The 21,441-nt window shown below is 50.3% G+C and overlaps 1 protein-coding gene across 4 annotated transcripts in view; it reads left to right on the forward strand.

The window, feature by feature from the left end:
* ERI3 (ERI1 exoribonuclease family member 3) overlaps positions 1-21,441 on the forward strand; it is a 137,482-nt gene that overhangs the window by 36,636 nt on the left and 79,405 nt on the right. For all 4 annotated transcript variants that reach the window (XM_063343513.1, XM_063343515.1, XM_063343516.1 and 1 more), the window contains one exon: positions 17,653-17,725. In XM_063343513.1, coding sequence (XP_063199583.1) covers positions 17,653-17,725 — 73 coding nt within the window. The remainder of the gene's footprint in view (positions 1-17,652; positions 17,726-21,441) is intronic.

Raw genomic sequence — 21,441 nt, forward strand, 5'->3', positions numbered from 1 at the left:
GTTGCAATATGGGTAGCACTCCTAGCTCAAAGAAAAGCATCAGAGGAGTAGCGATTGTCAAGGAACTGCTTTCTGCTGATGCTGTCTAGCACTGTCTGAGTCTGCAGGATTCAAGATGGAAACTCGGCTGCTAAAGGACCTGCAAAGCCTCTGCTTGACTCAGGGATCTCCAGGGAATGAGGCACTATGGGGCTGCAGACTTGATTTCTCTTGAACGTTGGAACTTTCTTGGAAGATAAGAGCTGTTTGTCTGGCGTCCCTCTGACAACAGGGAGCACCAGTCACCCAGAAGAGGACACCAAGTGTCTGGAAAGAGCTTATGGAGGTTCAGCATGAGTCAAGGTCCTCGGTCATGCCACCAGAGGCTTTGTCATGGGTGTGGTGCACCATCAGAAGGAGAGTCCCCGTTGGAGAGATTTGGTCGCTGCTGGAGAGAGCCTGTTGTGCGACAGAGCTCAGAAATGGAGCACTGATCCTCTACTGGCTGCGCTTGGATCAACCGGCTCTCAGCGCTCGGTGTGTGTGAACCAGGCGGGAGTCAGGGAGACAGCAGCTCTCCCGCCGCCCCTCCCCTTCCCTCTTGTTAAGATGCAATTTCTTTAATGAGGAAAACCTCTTGAGTAGGAACATCACCTTTCTGAAGGCTTGTCCTGACAAGGCAGTTCAAGCCGACAGAGTCGCACATCAACTTCAGCAAATATCAGTCACTCATTACAGAGACTCTTCTCCCCCCCCACCCCCCAGCAACACCCCTCGTTCCCAGACAAGGGAATGAATCACACTCCTGCTCTTGAATACATCATGACAAGTCGTGGTTCTAATGAGAGAGGGCCATTCATTCTGGGTGGAAAGTTCCCTGTGTCGACACAGAAATGTTATTAATTAAAGAGAGCTACCTGAAGCAAAAGATGAAAGGAGCACCAGACCTGCCAAGCTAAAATATGAGTGGGGATACAGCCTCGTTAGGCACATGGTCCTCGGGCCTCCGAGTGCTCAGCGGGAGGATTCCTTTAGCCTGTTGCAAGGAGTTATCCTCCAAGTTTAACAGCTCCAGGGCTGGATTCAGACACCTGGTGTAGTCTGCTGTCGTGCTGGGACCTCATCCTGCACCTAGGATGGAACTGTCACTAGTAATTAAGCAAATTGCATTGATGTGGCATTGGGTGCTGAGGGTAACGTTGCCGCTGAGGGAGCCGCTGACGGCAGGAGACGGTTTTAGTGGAAAGAGGGTACTCAGTGTCTGCCGGGGTTGAGCCCTTGTAATGTAAGCTCTTTAGTGTGGTTTATCTCCTCTGAAATGTCAAATTGCCTCCCTCCGTGTATGGAACCAGTTTACTTGCTCTTAAGCACAATGGGAATTAATCTTGTCAACCAAAGAAGTATTTTTACTGTGTGTTCGTAGCTGCAGAGCTGGGATATGGTGAGGATAAGTGATATGCCTATGGTTGTGCAGGCAGACGGAGGCAGAGAGAGGAGCTGAAGCCACATGTGCTGAATCTCAGACCTGCATCTTCATGTCAAGAGCATCAGTTAATCCTTCTCCTTCCAGTTTTGGATCATCTAGCAAACACATTGAACGTAGGTAAACGTGCACGTAGGCTTTCATCTGTATTCCTCCAAAATGAAGATGCTTGTACTGCACTTACTGTGGCTGATCAGAACATGCTAATTTATGTCTTTACAGGAAACTACTGCTCAGAAGTTTTTTATTTTCTTAAATAAGTGTTAAAAGGCAAGTACTCTTTAATATAGTGATAAAACACAGTGAAGTGTCTTGAAATGTTTATAGCCCTTGGTGCTTTTCCTAGGTTGCATATTAGTAAATTCGGAGCAGTAAATTATACCATTGCTTAATTTTATCCTACTGTTTTAATTCTTTTTTTGCAAGTCACACAGGCTGGGAGGATGCTTGCCTTCTCAGACCAGCTCCAAGTGCGGCTATGGGTTGGTCTTTCCAGCCCTCTGTCCTGGAGGCTTGGTTTGAGATCAGCCTTAAGTCACAAATGATGAAGGATTGATGGCGTTAGTGTCCCTTGTGCATGCTGTTCTTTATCACTGGGAAGGGGTTGGTAGCCTCTGCCTGGGGGAGAAATTGCAGACAGCCACTGAATGGAGTGAGTGGGACCGCTTGGGTAGCCCTGGGGAAAGGTGGGAGAAGGCGTAGGGTAGGCTGGTTGGGTGGCAGCACGGCAGGAGGGATGTTCAGAGGGTGGCTTTGAGAGTAACAAGAAAGAGCTGGTAACAGAAAGATAATGTAATAATCTGCTTTTAAAAATACTAAAACAATTCCTCTCCAACTAAGATCTTTGGATTAGCTTGTTGTTGTTGCTTTTAGTGGGGATCATTTTGCTGACCAAGCCTATGGTGTATCTCTTCACTTGCTTACATTGGCTGAAGGAAGAGCATGGTGAGAACTACAGAGTAGGGATGGGACTGAGTATCCAGGGTCAGGAACCTTTCGAGTCAGCTTTGCTGATGGAGTCGTTCATGTAATTACCTCCTAAAGTGCTTTGCCGGAGCTAAGCAAGGTAGCCTTGTGAGCATGCTCTTCTCTAGCACTTACAGGGAGTAGCACTGACCCCAGTCACTTCTGCGACCCTGCAGTCCAGCTTTTTGTTTTTAAAGGAAGTGATATCACTTATGCAAAAGAAATTTTGGATTTTAAGGTTCCCAATCTGTTCATTCTTATTTAAAATGAATATAGCACACTTGACTTTTGTTATCCTTCTGCAGCAGTTCCCCTGGCTGTCTCCTGTTCTTGCCTTTTGTTTGGAATCCATTGGTTGCGTGAGGTTCTGCAAGTTCTGTTGTCTGAGATGTGTGACTCTGGGAATGCCTTTGGGTTAAGCTTTGGACATGAAGTCTTTGCATAGGGATCATCATGCAATGGACTATCACATTCAGGTCTGCTACTTGTCTGGCGCATCATAGCAAAGACATTTGTCATAGTCAGGGCTGTAGTGGCCACAGATTTATTGAGCTGTGATGCCCAGCGCACTCTGGGGAGCATGGACTCTGCTGCCTGGGAATTAGGACCAAAGAAGTTGGTGAAAGATGGTGGGGAAACTTGGAATAAGTTTACGGGGGGCGGGGGGGGAATGAGACAGGCATTGCATTAAAAACTTTTGTATGTATAAAAATGTACAAGGGCATTTCCAGCACTGAACTGCTGGCATGGGGCAATGAATGGAGATGGTGGATTTTCCATCCCTGGGTAATTTAACTCAAGCTGTGTTTGGAAACAGTCATGCTGAACTGAATGCAAGCTGTTGGGCTCGGTGTCATCTGCTCATACAGTAAGGAACCATAATTTCTTCTGCAGCAGGAATGGCTAAGGTGAATTCTGTGTCCAGTGTTACAACGAATTCAGGCAAAACGGTTGCAAAATCAATGGGTCTATAATGGGTATTTGGTAAAAAGCACACCCTGGCCGCTGCCTGTGTGAGAAAGCCCTCTAATAGCAACTCCGCATCGTGGTTATCCTGTGCCCTGGGAAACTGAAAAGCTGGTTGGCTTGGGGACTACAGAGGATAAACCACTGGAGGGCTGTTTGCCATCTGAGTTTTGTTGTATGCAGCATGTCTGAAAAATAGGATTAGCTTCACGAAGTGTGACTTTTCTTTATTACTTCAAAAAGCGTAATTTTTCTAGCATTAGACAGCCGTAGTGTTTCATGCTGGGGCCAAAATGTCATCCGTCTCCCTTTGGATCCCAGCTCTTCTTACTTCCCAGCCTAAGCAGAGCAGTTGTGCGTTGGCACCAGTGCTGCCCTCCCAGTGGCTTGGCTAGGAGTGATCTTCTCATGGCTTCTCTGCTTAGAGAGCTCTGCTTGAAAAATACTGCCAGCCTGGGACCAGCGTCCTTCCCCTTTCACTTGATGTCTTCAAGCCTCGTGTAAGTCCGTAGCTTTCTCAAAAGCATTTTATTTTGTCTGCGTGTTTGTTTCCTGTTGGGAGCCATTTTCCTCGATGGGTTCAGTCCCTTTTCCTCCTGAAGCTCCTGGCTGGCAAAGACCTACTGGGCCATCTTGAGGTCATCCCTGGTATTTTCCCTCCAGCGTATTCTCATGTGCCTTGTCCAGCGACTCTCCGTATCCTGAGGAGCTGATGTCTGGCTGTGTACAGGATTCTCAGGAGAGTGCTGGAACTGCAGACTAACTTTTGGAGCTGAGTCCATTCCACATTGGAGTCACCTTTTTCTGTGTGTTTGGACAGGGTGCTGCCCTCAGCCTGGCACCCCAAAGACAGCATCTTGTGCTTGGAGATTGCTCTGGACCAGGTGTTAGGAGTGACATGGGTCATGTGGAGGTGGTACTAGAAGAAAGAGCAGAATAGTGGAGTTTGGGGGAAAAAGAGTGAGGAAGCAGCGCAATATGCTGGCAGGGCTGTGTGTGGGAAGCTCATGCTACTCAGGGCTTTCCCCTGCCTTGGTCCCACCAGTTTCGTCTGCCTCTCTTCCAGCAGGGCTTTCTCCTCCCCTCTGCCCAGCACCTACGCTCTGGGACACTCTTCTTTTTCCCTCCTTAGGTGCATCTTGGTCATCTCTGATTTCCCTGCTTCATTTTTTCCCTCTGGGTGTCGAGCCAGGTCTCGGTGCTGACCATCGGCCAGCATGCCGCGCAGGTGCCTGGCCACCGGCTGGGTTCAGCTCCTTGTCCCTGCCTGGAGTCATGTGTCCCCTGCAAACCGGGCAGAGGGAGGAGGCTGGTGGGAGGTTGCCAAGACCTCTCCTCCAGCTCGCTGTGCTCCCAGCTCTGAAGAGAACTGTTACATTTTATGGACCATTTAGCTTCCCAATGGTGATCCTAATTCTTCACAGCATGTATGTGCCGTTTCTTGGTTATTAAAAGGACCCCTGAAAAGGAGCTGCCCTCTGAGTCAGTGCTCTTCCGTGCAGTTAATTGCAGGAGGGTTTTGCTTAGACTGCGAGGCTTAATATTTCCAAACTCTCCCTGTGCTAAGAGGGTGAATTAATACCCAGGTCTCCCTGCGGCTGCAGGGACTGACCCTTGCGTGCCGTCAGTAAGCACGCAGGGGAAGAACGCTTCTGCCGGGAGTAATTCAAACTTTGAATTGCTCGGGAGAAGTCCACTTGCTTTCTGCCTAGAGATCAAGGGCGCTTTAAGGACTGGCTGGCCAGGTGTCTCAGTCTTTCGTCTCTATATCCTTATATTGTGTGACACTTCAGGTGCCAAAATAGCTTTCATTCCTTGGGGGCCCAAGCAAGCTCCACGCTTACTGGGAAAGGAGTGATTACCTTGGACTGACAAGTTAGCCGAAGGATAGATGGCTGCGGTTGCACAGTAGGTGTGAGATGGATGGATGGGAGGTGGTTCAAGGGGAGGTTCTTGTCAAGTCACCGCGCTGCGTATGAGAAAACAGAGATGGCAAGCCATTAGGCTGTGTATTTCAGGTGTGAGGAAGCTGCCGAGGTCCGCTGGCATTGCAAAATGCCAAATGAAATGTTACTGCCACGCGGAGCACAGCAGAGTGCCAGAATTAATGAGACTGGTGTGGGGAGAGCACACGTGGCCGGTCTGGAGGGTTAATGTGTGATAGGCTCAGGCAGGGGTTTGTCATCAGGGTTTGCTGTGCTTGGGAAGGGCGGTCTAATGGCAAGACCATATGAAAAAAAATTGGAGCCTGCAAGGAGAGCGCTAAAAGTCAGCAATTACCAAAGTTTTTTTGCCTTTGCTGCAGGCCTGAAGCAAATCGCTGGCTTAAGGGGCTCTAAGCACCTGGGTCTTGCACTGGATTTACAGGTAAGGTGAAATTAGGAGGGGGCTAAGTAATTAATTCCTCTTGCTGTGACCAGGATGGGAGATGATTCTGACTTGCCACTTCTTCTCAGAAGTTTCTTCAGAAGCTGGTAAGGACTCTGGTTGTGAAACCCGGGAAGCAAAGAGGATCCCTGGGTGCCTGACAATTCCTTTTCTCTGCTGGTTCTTTCTCGCAGGCAGCCTCGGGCTGCCTGTCTCTTTGTTAAGAGAGTGACAGCAATGTGACACCGTGAAAATAATTACTAACAAATCACGGTGGTGACTGCAAACAGCTCGCTGTCTTCAGAGGCATGTCAGGGAGCATTAGAGCAGGGCCGTGGGAGCGGCAGAGCGGCTAGGGGCTCTTTCTCTGCTCTCGGCTGAGGGAAGATCTTCGGAGACCTTTGGCGCCCGCCACCCCCACACCATTCCCTTCTCGTTGGCTTTTTCTTTCTTTTCTCCCTTCCCTGCCTTTGCCATCAATAATTAAGCCCATTAATTGCTCAGTGAGTTCAGGAAAGCTGTGAACGGTAATACTGGGCTTCTGCCTTCTCTAGATTAAGCAACCAGCTGCAGAGCAACGGAGGAATTTCTGGAGTGGTATCGTGGGCAGAAGCACATCCAAGCTGTGTTTCCTATCTTGTAGCCCTTGTGTGCTGCCCCAATAAACACACAGTTTATTAGCTGTGTGCCCCTAGGAATTCATGGGCTGCTGGTACAGTTGAAGAATGACCTGTGTCCTTGTCCTTGGGAGCCTCCAGTCTCAGTCAACCTGAAAGTAGGTTTGTATTTGTGTAGAGCATCATGGCAAACCTGCAGTTGGCGGGCGTCTCCAGTGAAAAAATGGGCAGAGGAACGAGAGGTCTTTCCAAGATGCAGTAGCGACAGTGCTGATCAGCGTGGCTGAAGCTGCAGGTCAAGATGGTCCTTCAGAGAATAAACAGTGGACAGGTCACGGGTGAAGAAGGTGGTTGGTACCAAACAGAGCAGCTGGAGGATTCTCTGCAGGGATGAGGCCGCTGTGGCTGTGCTGAAGTAGGGACCCTTCTGCAGCGCTACACGGACGGAGTCTGTGGGGAAGCTCTCTGAAAACCCCCTCATTGTATTACTATAAAGCTCCCTGCAAAGGGAGGGTCTGGCAGAGATACTGATAGGGAACTGGGAAGCAGCTGCTGGTTGAAGTGTCCTTCGGCAGCGTTGGTAATCAAACCCCTGGGCAACCTTCGAGAGGGGAGCTCACAGCTTCCCCTCCTTGTTCCTGGTGGTATTTCATCCTCCAGTTTGAGAATGGGCCGTGCCATCTGGCAGTTACCCGTGCAGAGGAGCACCCTGCAAGGGGAAGCAGAATGTGTGGGTGGGAGCCCGTTCCCAGGCGCCTGCTCCACCGAGCAGCCCTCTTTCCCATTCCCCTACTTACTCAAGTGATTTTCCCGACTGTCACATCTGTAAATAATGTTCCTGGCGTATCTAGCTAGATGCAGAGTGGCGATGGAGGGGGGAGGGCTGGCGCGGAGGGTGGCTGTAACAGCCCCTCTTCCCGACTCATACAATATTTATGCAGGGCTGGGAGTCAGCGGCACTGACCTCCGGGTCGTGCTGTTAAACAGCTCCCGCAGCCCCTGCATCCTAATTGCTGCACTTGTCCTTTGCTCTGGAGGATTCGCTGCTCCTTCTCTCCGGCGAAGCAAATACTAATGGCAGCTCGTGCTCAGAGGTGGGGAGTGGTCTCTCCCGCACGAGGAAAAGACAAACTTGTTTCCCTTCACGCAGATGCGATTTGCAGGTGCACAGAAAACGGTGCTCAGACCCTGCTACACGACGTGCCAGGCTCCCTGCTGCTGCCAGCCTGGAGGCTGTGCTAAGAGCCCGTGGAGCTGTTGTACGTGTAATTTTGGGTCATGTTTCATCAGAGGGGATGGGGAGGAGGTGAACTGCGTCCCACTGGCTCCTTACAGGATTTCTGTCTTGCCCTTCGAGGGGAGAGGGAAGAAGAGGCAATCACAGAAGTCGGGTGAGAGAGTAGACCTGGATGATGTGGTGCCAGAGGAAGGCAAAGACTGTGCCAGGAAAGAAGAGGGGTTCAAACAGCGTCACAATACAGAATGGCATATTTTCTTGTAGATAAATGGTTTGATGAATGGGAAGAGAGTTGATGCAGAAGGCTGAAGACCCTCTGTGTGGGTGAGGGGCTCCTGCCCCTCCTTGCAAGCAGTGCAGCCATGGCTGGAGGTGGAGAGGTTTTTCACCTGGCTGGCAAGGGCTTTCAGCTGATCCAAGTGGTTCAAGAAAGCCCAAAAGATAAAGCTCTCTGATTGCTAGAGCTGCCATAGCTTTCCCCTGTGCCGTTTAGCTTGGCTCCGTTCAGTTTGGGGCTTCACGTCGGGTGTCTGCGAGTCCAGTGACCCAACTGGCCACCGACATCCCTTCTGCTGCCTTCCTGAGCTGGCAGGTCCCCTTTGTGCCTGGTAAAGTGCTGTTTAGACTGGAGACTAATGGCCTTTAAGTGACATGATTGTATTATGTTAAGCGTCTATAGGCTTTACCATTAGGCACTAAGCAGTTTATGACTCATAGCAGAGAAGCCCTTGTCCTGAAGAGTTTATACACTAAATGGTCTGGACAGGCCAGGCAGGGAAGAGGCAAGGTTTCCTCCTGCCTGTCGCACAGCAGGTCTAAGGAAGGACTGGGACAGGACGTGTCTCAGTTCTAGAGCAGTGCCTTGCTCTAGGTCTCGCATGCTCCAGTTTCCTGGGGAGAAATACTTTTTCAATGGGAATTGTGCAGCGGGAGGAGAAGCACGTTTAAATTTAGCTTAATTTCTGTGTGGGTTTTGGTTTTGAGGGGACTTAGACACGATACGTTGTGGGTGCATCCATTGCATCAGATGTACTCCCTTACTCAGTGTGTAATTACAGTATGCTGCAGCAGGAGTCTGAACACTCCTCCTTAAAACAGCTAGTATGCAGAGGACCAGGCGATCACTAAATTAGTGTCTGTGTGAAAGACTTCATAAAAGACCGCATAGACGGAGAAAGGACACGCTCTGTGTAATCAGGCTCCACTGCAGCGTGAATCACGGAATAATTTAAATAGAGATCTCTAACCCAGCCCCCTGCTCAAAGCAGAGGTAACTTCAAACTTGGATCAGGTTGCTCAGGGTCTTCTCCAGGTGAGTTTGTCTCCAGGGGAGGAGATTCCCCCACCAGTCTGTTTCAGCGCTTTATTACCTGCATGGTGAAGGGTTTTTCCTGATGACAAATTGGAAATTCACCCGCTGCAGCCTGTGGTCATGATGGGTGACTTTTACTGAAAACATGCCTGTGTGGTAGATGTACACAGTATCCAATTTTGTACACTCCTATCATGAGGTGCTGTGTAATGTCGTATTTAGTAAGCAGACTGACTGTCACAGCAACCTTGTGTGTAGAAATCTGTTTTTAAGGGGTTTTCATAGTGTCAGGTTCCCAAGGCTGGGGGGGCAGCCTCAGCCCTGGAGGCTTTCCAGTTTCTCTTTCCTTGGGAGCAGCATCATGCATTTCTGATGTCAAAGGGAAGTCCCCTGAGTCGTCCTCCCTGTCTGGAAGGGCTGGTGGGAGCATTTGCTCTACCCCTTCACTGATCTGGAGGACTCGGTATGGAGGAGTGCAGAGCTGCTGTCTGCTGCACTCCTAACCTCAGCTGAACCGTGGAGCCAGCGAGCTCTCGTATCCTGATGGTAATTAAGTAGTTATTTAAAAACCAGAAGGCTCGATCCTGATCCTACTCTCCCTGGCTGTTTACTGACTCCAGGTAGAGTTACTTCGGGTTTACTCCCACATGCACAGCACCAGAATCAGGCCCAGTAAATAGAGCTATGAATCTTTTTAAGAGAAGCTGTTAAGCGGTAGCACATAGATTTATTGTAGCATCATGTGTGTGCAATTGTTGATGAGCATCTTCTGTTGGAGGCTGAATACCTGCTGTGTTACAGCCTTGCTTTTAATGTTGAGATAGCATCTCTGCCAGCATCTAGCTGACGCACAGACAGATACCCATAAAAGAGCCAGATCTCGCATGGTGTTAAATGCCTTCATGTTTCATTAAGGTTGATGGCAGTGGAAGGCACACAGTGCTTTGCAGGACGAGCGAGTCACGACGAGCCACTTGCCCTGTCTGCTTTTTGTGGCAGAATCATTTTCCTAGTGTACACATAGCTCCGGTTGCAGCCTGGGATAGCAGCCTTTTCCATTTGCAGGCTAGCTGCTTGGAAAGCATGGGTGCCCAGCAAAAATTAGAGAAAAGGCACCTGGCTGTTGGCATATGATGGGTGTTGAGACATTTCAGCCAGTGCTGCTGTGAGTCCCAAGGCTTGCAGTTTACCTTTTAAGCTTCCTAGGCAGGAATATGCCCAGTAGAGAGAGGCCAGTGCTGCCCACTGTGGGCATCACAGAAAAAGAAAGGAAGGTCTGAAAGTGCCAGGTATTATCCTCGCTGCTTAGCCTGGGTTTTTTGGCCTCATTACACTAATCCAATTAAAGATTGATGGAAAACAATAACACACACTCCAGTGAAGGGGTTTGTGCGGAGGCTGCGTTCCTTCCTGGGCAGCTGGAGTGGCCCTGGTTATCTTGTGCATCACCACACCTCCCCGGGCCCTGCAGAACCCCTGGTCCCTCCACATGCCGTGGTGTGTGCTCTTCTCCTGCATCGTGTCTCTCTTATTACTAATGGAGCATGGATGCATTTTAGCTGCTGGTCAGCCCTCATTAATATCCAGAGATGACAGGTTGACATTTGTAAAGAAGGCTTGCATTGACCTTCATGTTGTGCATCGGTGCGGTTGCCATGCGGTGCCCTGTGCTGGATGCTTCTTCCTGCGCTGCCTCGGGAATGCATTTGCGTTAGCGAAGGGATAGGCTGCTCTGTAACCCTTTGCTGCTGCTGGGAACGCAGGCAGAGTGTCTGGATGTCTCTGCATCACTCTGCCCATCCCAAGGACCGTTCCCTGTAGAGCCTCCATCCATCCCAGTGAACGGGACTGGGGGGTGTTGGGGTTGCACTCGTGGCTCCTTGTGGAGGTTGTTATTTGGGTACTGGGACCTTAATGGAAGACAGCTTCATGCCAACGGCGATGTCCCGTCTGCTTCCTTTTCCTGGCTCCTGTCTGGGGATGCAGCAGAAGAAAAGGCTGCACTGCCCAGGCATCCTGAGCGCTGTCAGTCGCCCGTCTCTCCCCCGACCCGCCCCATCCCGGCTCGAGGACCGCTGCAGCCCGCTCTGCAATGACATTTATTAACAGAGGGGGCTTTGAAAAGAGGCAGGCTGCTCTTGCAAAGGCTCCTCGCTGTAACTCCGTCTCCTCTCGCCAGCCCGTCTGAGGCAATGGCTGCTGGTGTTGAAATTCATTAGTGTTTCCTGACAGGCGATGGAGGCTTGCTCTGTCTGTTCCCACTTCCCTGCTCTCATGTCCCTGCTTCACGCATGCTGATATTTAAAGCTGATGTGCGGCTCGTAGGCTTGTTGCACTGTGACAAGTTTGGGGGTGGTTGAGAGAACTGAGAGGGTGGAAGGAAAGCAAAGAGGGAGGGAGATGGGACCTGTCTCAGGGTTTCTGTGAAAGCCCAGGGCTTTTCAGACCCTCTCCAAATGTATTGCCTTTCCACAGCTACTGCTTGTGAATTTTAAGTACAGCGATGCTAGAGTGGTTTGGCCTGCAGTGATGGGGGACAGAGAGGGATGGCGCCGTGGGTGTGCTCGGTGCGAGCAGGGTGCAGTCACCCAGCAAGGGTTCATCCATCAGGAAGCAAAGGTACACGGGCTCTTCCAGCTCCTTGGCAGGTCTGTGGGGCTGAGGAGCGTGTGGGTGGGGTGGCAGAGATCTGGCAGGGGGTACATCCCTTCGTCCTTCACTTTAGACGGGAGCATGAAGGGAGACTGGCTCTGCTATTGCCTCTTTGCACTGAGTGGCATGGTGACTTCTGTGCTGGGGAGGAGACATCTACCTGCCAAAGCCTTGGATTCCACAGGAAAGCTGCTCCAGTCTAACTTGAATTATTGGGATGGGGGAGTTGGGGTTTGTGGGGTTTTTTTGGAGGTGTGGGTTAGCATGCTTCAATTTCCGCAGGCTGCGGCATGGCTTGAGCTGTGCTGTGTGCTCAAGATGCTCTGCTTGCGTGTGGGTGCTGTGGCATCACTCCGTCGGAGCCCTCCTGGCCCGGCATGGTGGTTTTCGCAAAGTCCAGCCAGCCTTTCTGCACCTCCGTGGGGAGCTCCAGCGCCCTCAGTGCTGTGGAGCAGGTTCTCAGCCCTTTGCGTGCGTCCCCAGGCCATTGAACCCTGCTGACTGGGACTCACTGTTTTAACCAAGTTTGGATCAATGTAAGGCTGCCTCTTTGGGAGGGTGTGGGTTTACCTAAACTGCTTTAAATTTATAGCTTGGTTCCAGCTTATGCGAGGTTCAGTGTACACAGGTCATGGTGCTGTTTCTCTGCTAAAACCTCCCAGGTGCCTTAGCACAGGATGTTATTCCCTCACTAGCTTTCTCTGTTAGGAGAGGGCACCCAAGCTTTCCTCTTGGCCTGGCAGACATCCCACCCTACATCAAAGCAGAGCAGCACCTCTGCGCCGTGTGGTCCGGAGCCACGCCTTCACCAGCCTTGCTTTGAACTAGGGTGCAAGGCTGAGATGGTTTGACAGCTCCTCTCTTTGGCTATCGCCTTGTTGCTGTTGTGTGCTGCAGCATCCAAGCAGGCTTTCCAGCCCTCCTTCAATGAAGGATTTCCAGCGCAGGAGCCTGCCTGCCCTCTCCTTTGCAGCCCGGTGCAGTGGGGTTGGCCAGGACACAATTAAAATGTTCTGCATCTCTTACAACTCAAGGTCTCCAGGGTATGGATTTTTTGGAAGGCTGAGACCAGGTCTATAAAAACCAAGATTTAATGTTCCTTTATCTTTCCCATAGAGGGACTTGTTCTTTTAACTGGCTCAATATCAATACACCCAGTGTGTAGAAAGTGGCCCAATTTCTTTGTCTTCTGACATCCTGAACCCAGAAGCAGATGGACGTTAACCAGGTCTGATTAGTTGGGAGAATCAAGCATTAATTTTTTATACGCCAGGACCACCTGAGTGACGGAAATCAATTACAGCTGCCCCTCCCCCTTCCATATTAATGTGGTGGCTCCGAGCAGAGATGGAGGAACCTGTTGAAATGAGAAACCCCTATTTCTTGGTTTGACCCCCTAGATAATTAGGGTTAAATTGATATGCTATCGCACTGGTGACACATTTTATCTGCCTCTGTTTGTACAAGAGGATACAATAGTGGAGGAAGGACCAATTTGTGCCCTGCTCTAGCTAACCAGACCGAGATAAAAGGTGTCACTAGTACGATAACGTTCTTGTCTCATGCTCCTTTATTGTTGCTCAATTTGCCTTTTTTTTTTTTTTAATCCTGTTCTTTTTCTTTCAATACCCTTGGTCATATTTTAACTCCATGCCATCGCATAATGACGCCCTGCTAAATGTGTGTGGAGATAGGCAACTCTGGCTGACAGCCTTCCCTGATAACCGAATTCCAGCCCATCCATCACTAGGCTGCTCTCCTTAACTTAAGGAAAGTGATAACTAAAGCAAGGCCGTTTATCACCGCCGAGCTGTGCGCTTCTTGCCGCCTTGGAGAGAGCTGGCTTCAACAGGAGAAATGCAGCCATGTCACCTCGCCTCCCATTTGCATCCCGTTCATCTCCAGGCTCCATTTACCCTGCAGAGTGGAGGAGCCAGAGCCGGATGGAAATCAGAGCCTGGTGGTGAAGCTCTCTGAAAATGTTGCAGAGCTGCAACTGCTGAGCGCAGTCCAAGGAGGACTTGGACTTGCTTGGCTGGCAGAGGAGAGCGTGCTACCTGCTGTCGCTTGCTCTTCTGTCCCAAGGGGACCTGTGTTTTGGGAGTGGGCAGATGTTATGCCCTCACATCTCTGCTTCTGGGAGGACAGATTTTACCAGAGCTGCATGGGAGGCTGGAAAATCCCACAGTTGTTTTCAAGTTTTTCTCTATCGAGTGCAGTCGTACCTGAAGCCATGGCATTTGGCTGATGGGGTGGTTTTGGAAGCCAGCTTCCGTGCCAAGGAGTGAGAGCTTCAGTGTTTGGGAAGGCAGCGAAACCTCATTCAAAAGCCGGAAGGATCATGGGATATTGAATGCAGCGATATGTGCCACATTTCTCTTCTCCTTTATCTGAGGGAGGGCTGAATCCTGAGCTCTTTGCTCAAGCAAAGCTGCCCCCAGTGATCAAAGTCAAATTTCGTGAGAGTGAGGAGCCATACCGACCATATGAGCACATTTACCAAGTGAGCTGCTCGAATGAATGGTCACCCTTGTGCATTGAGATACTTCCTTACAGGCCCTGGCACTTCTGGTCCCCAGGAGAGCCACAGGTGTGCCTTGTTCACTCCAACCTGGAGAAGATGCCAGAGAAAGTCCTGCTTGGGACTGCAGCGTCACCAGGCTGAGAAGTGGGGGACCACTGCAGGTGACAAGCTTTGGAGCTGGGAAAAAGACAATGCAGGGGTGTTTTCCTTCCCATAGCTACCTGGCGACCTGGTTTCTGTGCAGTGAGAGCCCCTGGTTCCCTGTGCTGGGGATGCTGCGTACCCAGACTACACCAGACCCACAGGACAATCCTTCGCTAAAGGCAGGTGCATTGAGTGGCTGTGGCCGTGCTGGCCTGGAGCCACCAGACCTGCACCTTCCAGCTTGGGAAGTAGAACGATGCTCTGGTCCATGCTGCTGACAGCCCACTCAGGTTACAGCATGAGTGTAGGTCTTCTAGTGCTTGAAAAACTTGGTGAAGTCTCTCTGGTGGTAACGTGAAATGAGGGGAGCACAAGCGCAGAGGGGGAGGGCAGATGTCCTAAGGTCACACAGCTTCACAGGCAGTTTCTGGGGTTGTTACTTGTTTGCAAAAATGGGTCATTTATTTAGTTGACATATTTATTTGGAGCATTTATTTTCTCCAATTAAAGACCCACTGTCCAGCGCCCAGGGCATACTGCCATCAGTCTCAGGGTGGAAGCAGAACCAGACTGTCCAGTTTGCTGGGCCTTCTGGTCCCACAGGGATGGAAACGCTTTAGATGTCATTCATTGCACTGGGTGGTTAGCTGTCAATTGCTGCGGCTAACAAGAATGATGCTGTACGTGCTTTTTCTGGGCCCTGTCCAAATGTTAAGAGAGATGATAATTATTCCTCTAACTGGAGCTGGGCTGAGACCTGTATTAATGAAAAGGATTGGGAGGAGAAACGCGGCTTTTAGTAACATACCTTTTGCTTACTGCTGTCGTCATCCTCTCTAGCTAAATGTGTGCAGCGTAAGGAGAGGTTAAGGTGATTATGTGTCTGTATTAGACCGGTCATTTGTTTTAGATGGTTCCTTTTCTCGTGACGTTTTTTTAATTTGGGCACCAATAGAAAGCAGCTTTCCTGGAGGAAGAGCTTTCTTAGTGTGCTGCTTTGGGGCTGGTGGGGTCTGTTCAACTCTGGGATGTCATGGACATATGTGTAATGGCTGTAAAATGCGCGGACCAGGCTGCTATTTATGTGACGGCTATGCAATTGCGAGGAGTGACTCCAGGTGGTTTATTTCAGCGCGATGGTGCTAGCATCAGATGAGCCGTGCCCAGAGATGAGACCATGCTGTCAAGTCACATTGCTTACCCTGCAAATCGCTGTAGCCCTGCTGCTTGCGAGCTCGTTTTTTTGACAGGCTTCCTGCTTTCAAAGAGATTCCTCTGGACCTCCTTATTCAAATGTGTTCTGTATGACTTACATTATTGCTCCTAAATGATGATATGTGCATCTTTTCAGGACCAGGCATTTTGGTTCAGGCACAGAGAGCCTATTCCTTTCTTAGCCTAAGCAAGGCTCACAAAGCCAGAACACTGCTGGGGCCTGGAGTGTGCTGGCTTCGTTGGGCACGTATTTCCAGGAGATTCTCCTGGATGTGCTTGCCAGCTTCCTTCGTTTTCTTCCCATAGAAATGCAGGCAGCACCGAGACCAAACCACTCTGGTACTGCACTACCCTGACTCTCACATTATCTGCAAGTACGTTATCTGTGTCCCTCCATCTCATTATGTGGAGAAACTGCTTATAGGGCTGAGGAGATGCTGTCCTGTTCACCAGAGGGTTTGGAGCTGGGCTGCGCACTCGGGTACTGCATGAGGTGCTGACGGTGCCCCCCAGCTCAAGGCGGTGTATCTCGCTTGTACCCACATCTGAGCAGAGCTGGTTCCTGAATTTCAGCCTTGAGGCTGAAGTCCAGGCTGGACTATTCACTCTTTCTTCTACGCAGAGCGGGAGAAGACCTTGCCCTGGACATGGTCTGTGTTGGGATGTTTGAGCAGCTGATGCTAGAACCCGCAGCTCTTCCCTCCTCCCCCTACGACCTTCCTCGACAGCCCCCAGATGCCTGAGGAAGTTGTGAGATTCCCCACCCCCTTCTGTTTGCAAAAGCCCGTTTCTGGGGTTGTGGCTTTTAACATGCACAAACGGCTCTAATTTAGTCATTTATTTAGTTGACATATTTATTTGGGATGTTCCTTTGCTTCAGTTAAAGATCCTGTGACCAGTGCCCCAGGCGTGCTCAGCAGTACGTGAATGAACAAGATCCATCAATTACTCTTGATCAGATCAAACCGGCCGGGGAAAACTCACGTAACTCATCTCCCTGCAGAGGCTTGGCTGGAGCCGCACGGCTTTGCGACTCAGCCTTCCTCGTCTGCTGATGCTGTCGCTCCCCTGCGAAGGCACTGGGGTCGGCGCAGTGTGGGAGAAACGGCTTTCCAAACCCTGGGGTCCTGCTGTCCCTTCAGGCAATCCGCCTCCCTTACTGGTGCCGTTTTGCTTTGTAAGCCCTGGTCCAGCGGCTCGCAGTAGCAGGGACAGGTTGAATACACGTGCTCGGCGCTCTGGCTGCTGGAGCTCAAACCCATAGTGAGACAGCATGCAGCCCCTTCCAGTCCCTAAAGGGGGCTACAGGAAAGATGGGGAGGGACTCTTTATCAGGGAGTGTAGTGATAGGACAAGGGATGAAGGTTTCAAACTGAAAGAGGGGAGATATAGATTAGATATCAGGAAGAAATTCTTTACTGTGAGGGTGGTGAGACACTGGAACAGGTTGCCCAGGGAAGCTGTGGATGCCCCATCCCTGGAAGTGTCCAAGGCCAGGCTGGACGGGGCTTTGAGCAGCCTGGTCTAGTGGGAGGTGTCCCTGCCCGTGGCAGGGGGGTTGGAACTGGATGGTCTTTAAGGTCCCTTCCAACCCGAACCATTCTGTGATCTTCAGCGTTGGGACGGCTCTCTCCTTCCAAGCACCTGCTTGGAAAACAGCCTCTGCTTTCTTAGCCTTAAAACAGTGGTCCTGCAGCATTACTACCCCCAAAAATGAGTGGATCAGTGCCTCCTTCCCTCCCTCATGTGTTTTAACCATAAAGGCCAAGTGGAAAAGCACCAGGGTACAACAAGTGCCTTCTGTCTGCCCTGTAAGCTGCTGGCTGAGCAGGATGGTTTTGCAGGGATTTGTGGTGAGTTCATTTAGCTAAGGACAGCCTGGATGCTCCAGTCGTGTTTGTGTGGAGAAGAGCTGCACCGGCACACACCTCCTGTTCAAAATGTTCAGCCTGAAAGGTGTCAGCAGCCTGGATGTGGCTGGATGGATGTAAGTCTTCAGCCAAGCTCTGCTCTCGTGAGATTTTTTTTATTTTTTTTTTTTTGCCCAGAGCTACGGTCCTTCTGATGCGCGGCGCGTTACAGCAGACTTGAGGGTCTCTTCCATCTCAGAACGAAATGTACTTAAGAAAACAGAGTTTGTGTTGTCAGGACACTGATTGAATCAAACCTGCTCTCTCTTCTCTCTTACAGGTTACCAGGACAATGCCAGTACTTAGGGCTGCCGGTTGCTGATTACTTCAAACAGTGGATTAATCTGAAAAAGGTACTTTTGTGCAAACTGCCATGGTCCCTGTCTCCCTCTCTCCCCCCTCCCCTTGTCCTTCTCCTTCCCTCTTGAAGGAGGTGTCTAATAACTACTGCTGTTTTGCATTGAAATGAGTTATTTTCTCAGAAGCTGGGCTGAGCGAGTCCTCCAGCTTCCTATTGTATCTCCTCTAATAGAGTCTTACTGTACTTGATGGGATGTGTTCCGCAGCTGGGGAGAATCCCATTGTAGCGGGCACAGTGCGGTGTCTCCGCATAATAGTGGGACACTGTGAGGCCCCTCTTGAGCGAAGGTTGTGTTGGCCCCAGCGTCGCTGACTGTCTTTTGTTTTGCAGCCCTGTGAGGCTCCTAGGAGCACAGTTCCCTTGAGATCAAATTCTGGTTGATAAACATGTGGAATTATTTCAGTATAAAAATCAGCATTTCCCTTTGTGGTGTGGGAAAGAGGGGAGATGTCTCAGCAGCACGTCCACCGGTGGTCACTTTGCAAAGCAAAATGCCTCGCACTTTCGTGCCTGGTGTCTTGTGTTGCTCTGTGCCTTCTCTGGCTGGCTAAGGAGCAGGCTGCCACGCATCCAGAGGGTCTCCTGGCACAGCTACTCCATCTGCCCAGCAAAATGTGGTGATGCCATAAGTCACAAATCAGTGGGAAGAAAAGAACAAGTGGGATTGCAAGCAGTAGCAGGGTGAGGGGGAGGCTGGGATCTGCACAAGAGAAACTGGGGTGGCCCTCCTGGTTAGACCTTTGGATGAGTAAGATTCCCTTCCCCCATCCAATTTAGTGTTTTATTTGGGTTTCTGTGCCTTTTCCTGATAATTAGGGGTCTTGGTAAGTGGAATTTGCTTGTAAACAGCTCGTTGTACTTGTGGGCTTTTCTTTTGTTCTTTTATTTACTTATTGTTTTAAATGGAAATGTGAGTGACAGGCTGAGCGTCCGCGGAAGGACAATTTGCATGATCTGTTCCGTCAAATAGGGTAGAACATGAACTTAACAAGGGATGCTGGCAGCACATTCCCGGCTGAACTTGTCAAAGGGTCTTGTATTTCCCTGCTGTCAGAGCAAATCTTTTGGCTGATTGCTGGTCCTTGGTAAATGAAATCTGAAAGCACATTGGGGCATTCTGCAGTTCAGTGACCATTAATGATTGCCATTTGAAGTTCACTAAACTTCCGGTGAATGGATAGCAGCTACATAACCAGCAGGTTGATGGCTGTAGAATAATAATATTTAAAAAAAAAAAAAACAAACCCTATGTACTGTGATGTTTGCTAAGAAGTAGGTTGATCCAACTGTGCTCCTCCTCTGGGCCTCAGGATGAATGACTTACGGCTCTTTCCCATAGTTCGAAGCTCCTGGATTTAGCTTCTTAGGAGCTGGGATTCATCGTAACGTGGACATCTAGGCAAGTGGCTGTTCTTCAAAACAGAAGTTCATGTACTGGGCTTCAGCAACTACTGTGATACTAAGCTGAGGGCTGGTGAGCATCCATGAAGTACCAAGCACAGGCCTGAAGGCAGGAGGAGGAGGAAGGCACTTCGCTGCCAGCTCTCTGGAGGGGTTGCAGGCTGAGTGTGTAGGATGAGGGCACATGGATTGGAGTCCGTGTCTTCTCGTCCACCTCTGCAGATGTGTTACTCAGAAAGTAAGGCTTCAATCTTCAGATAATGCGGGGAGGGGATGTGTGTTAGAAATGTTCATCTTCCTCCAACCCATCTAATCCCTTAAAAATCTGAAGTTTTTCTGACTCTTCCATATCTGATGCCCTGTGACACAGGGTGGTTCCAGGGTCCCTGCATCTCTCTGGGAAGTGACCCAGGTTGAAGACGAGAGCAGGGACCTCTCCTGTCCTGTGGCTAAAGAGCTGCTTCCCCTGGGACTTGCGCTTACCTTGGGATGAGAATCTTTCCATGCTGCTCGCTGCCCTGCTCGCTGGGGCTGCTTGTAGGGGAACCACTGTGTGCTTTCATGAGAGAGGATTTCCAGCCTAGATAAGCAATTCTGGCCAAGCAGCGGGACCCAGTGGGACCTCAGTCTCTTTTGAGTGAGCTCCCAGTGTGAGATAAATAAGGTTGGACAGGTATCTATTCCCCCTGCTCTTCCCTGCATACCTCAGGTGGCCCCTTTTTCCCTTCCTCTGGCACGTTCCAGACTTAGAAATACTTCCTAGGCTGTGCCTGCCTCTGCCCCGATCCATGAAGTGAAGGTGATGGGGAGGGCGCCGTGTGAAACTGCTAATTTCTAGGTCATGGATAATGCAGAGACTTGGATGTTTCAGATGCCAAGCAAACAGCTCATGTGAGTGTAAATGGCACGTGTTCCTGCAGCGTGGCCTCACCTGCGTCCTTTGGGTCTCTGCTTGTGAGCAGTGATACCAAGAGGACCCTGCTGAGTTAGGGAACTGCTGCGGCAAATACAAGGCAACGCAAAAGAGTGGGATTACATTCGGAAGGGTGTGTGCATGGGCCAGACATGTTTGTGTGCTTGTATGTAGTGCGGTAGCAATGAAATATGTTCCAGATTCCCTCTGCCCATGTACACATGGCTTCAGCTCCTCTTTCTCTCCTTTTTGTTTCATTCGAAGAAGCACTCCTTGTCTGTGCCACTTTTACCAGAGAGTGGGGATGCTCCACAGCTCAGCAGTCCTTCTTCCCGAGGTGGTGAGACGGTCTTTCTCAGGATTCATTCTCCAATAAACTCCTTCCCTTGTCACTTCTGTGCTGTAGGAGCAGTTGCGGCGAGCACCCTGTGTGTCTCCGGGCCTCTTTCAGAGTTTTCAGGACTTGCCTCTTGGGCAAGCTGAAGATGGGAATCAGGCTCCGTGACTGCCATGCTTGTGTTGCCCCAGGAAACCTTTTTGGATTGATCTGGCCATGCATGTGGTGGTGAGCTCCACACCTGGCTGCTGCGATGGTGGCCACAGCGTCTTGGCATCCCTGAAAAAGCCTTCTGTGGAAGACAAAAGGAGAAAAGCTGCCTATGCACTTGACCGCATTTGCTGAAGTTTTACCTTGCCCTACGCCCCCCAGCCTACTAATACATCCCTTCCGTCAAGCCTGATCGGTGTTTGCTGACGTTTTTAATGTCACTGAGCGATCTTGTATCTCTAGCGAACTGTCAGCGTAGAGCTGACTCGGGGCAGAGAGTTTATCATGTTCTTCACTTCGATTAGCTCAGCCTTGTGGGAGGGCAGCAGAAAGCAGAGGAGGCTTCTTCTGAATGCTGCAACATTTCAGATATCCCCCTAAACCATCTTGATAGAGAGCCACCATCCCGGCTGCCAGTTCTCCTTATGTGCCTGTCATGTCGATGCGCAGAGGCCCCGTGGGTTAGGGCTGAGGTGCAGAACCTGAGCTATGTCGTTGGAGCTGGATGCTCAGGATGGAAACAGCAGAAAGTGCTTGATGTCAGGAGCGAGGGGCACCAGTGGAAAAATACGTGCAGAAAGCAGAAGGCTATGGGTCAAGATTTACATGAAAAGGAAAGTTGCTGCAGCTAACAAGCTACAACCAAGCTGCTGACCCAAGAGTATCCTCAGGTAGCCTGGATAAATTCGTTAGTGCTTACTACAATGCAAGGAGCAGCTGTAATTCGTGCTCCCGGGATCCTCTGTGGTTGTGGTTTGTTGCTCTAGGTCCTGCTTGAGTTAGCAACACGGTTGGTCCCATGATGGATCCTCACTCTGTGGGGATGGAACTGTTTTAGGCTGAGATC

This window comes from Chroicocephalus ridibundus, chromosome 8 (genome assembly GCF_963924245.1).
Source record: "Chroicocephalus ridibundus chromosome 8, bChrRid1.1, whole genome shotgun sequence".
Lineage (NCBI taxonomy): Eukaryota > Metazoa > Chordata > Aves > Charadriiformes > Laridae > Chroicocephalus > Chroicocephalus ridibundus.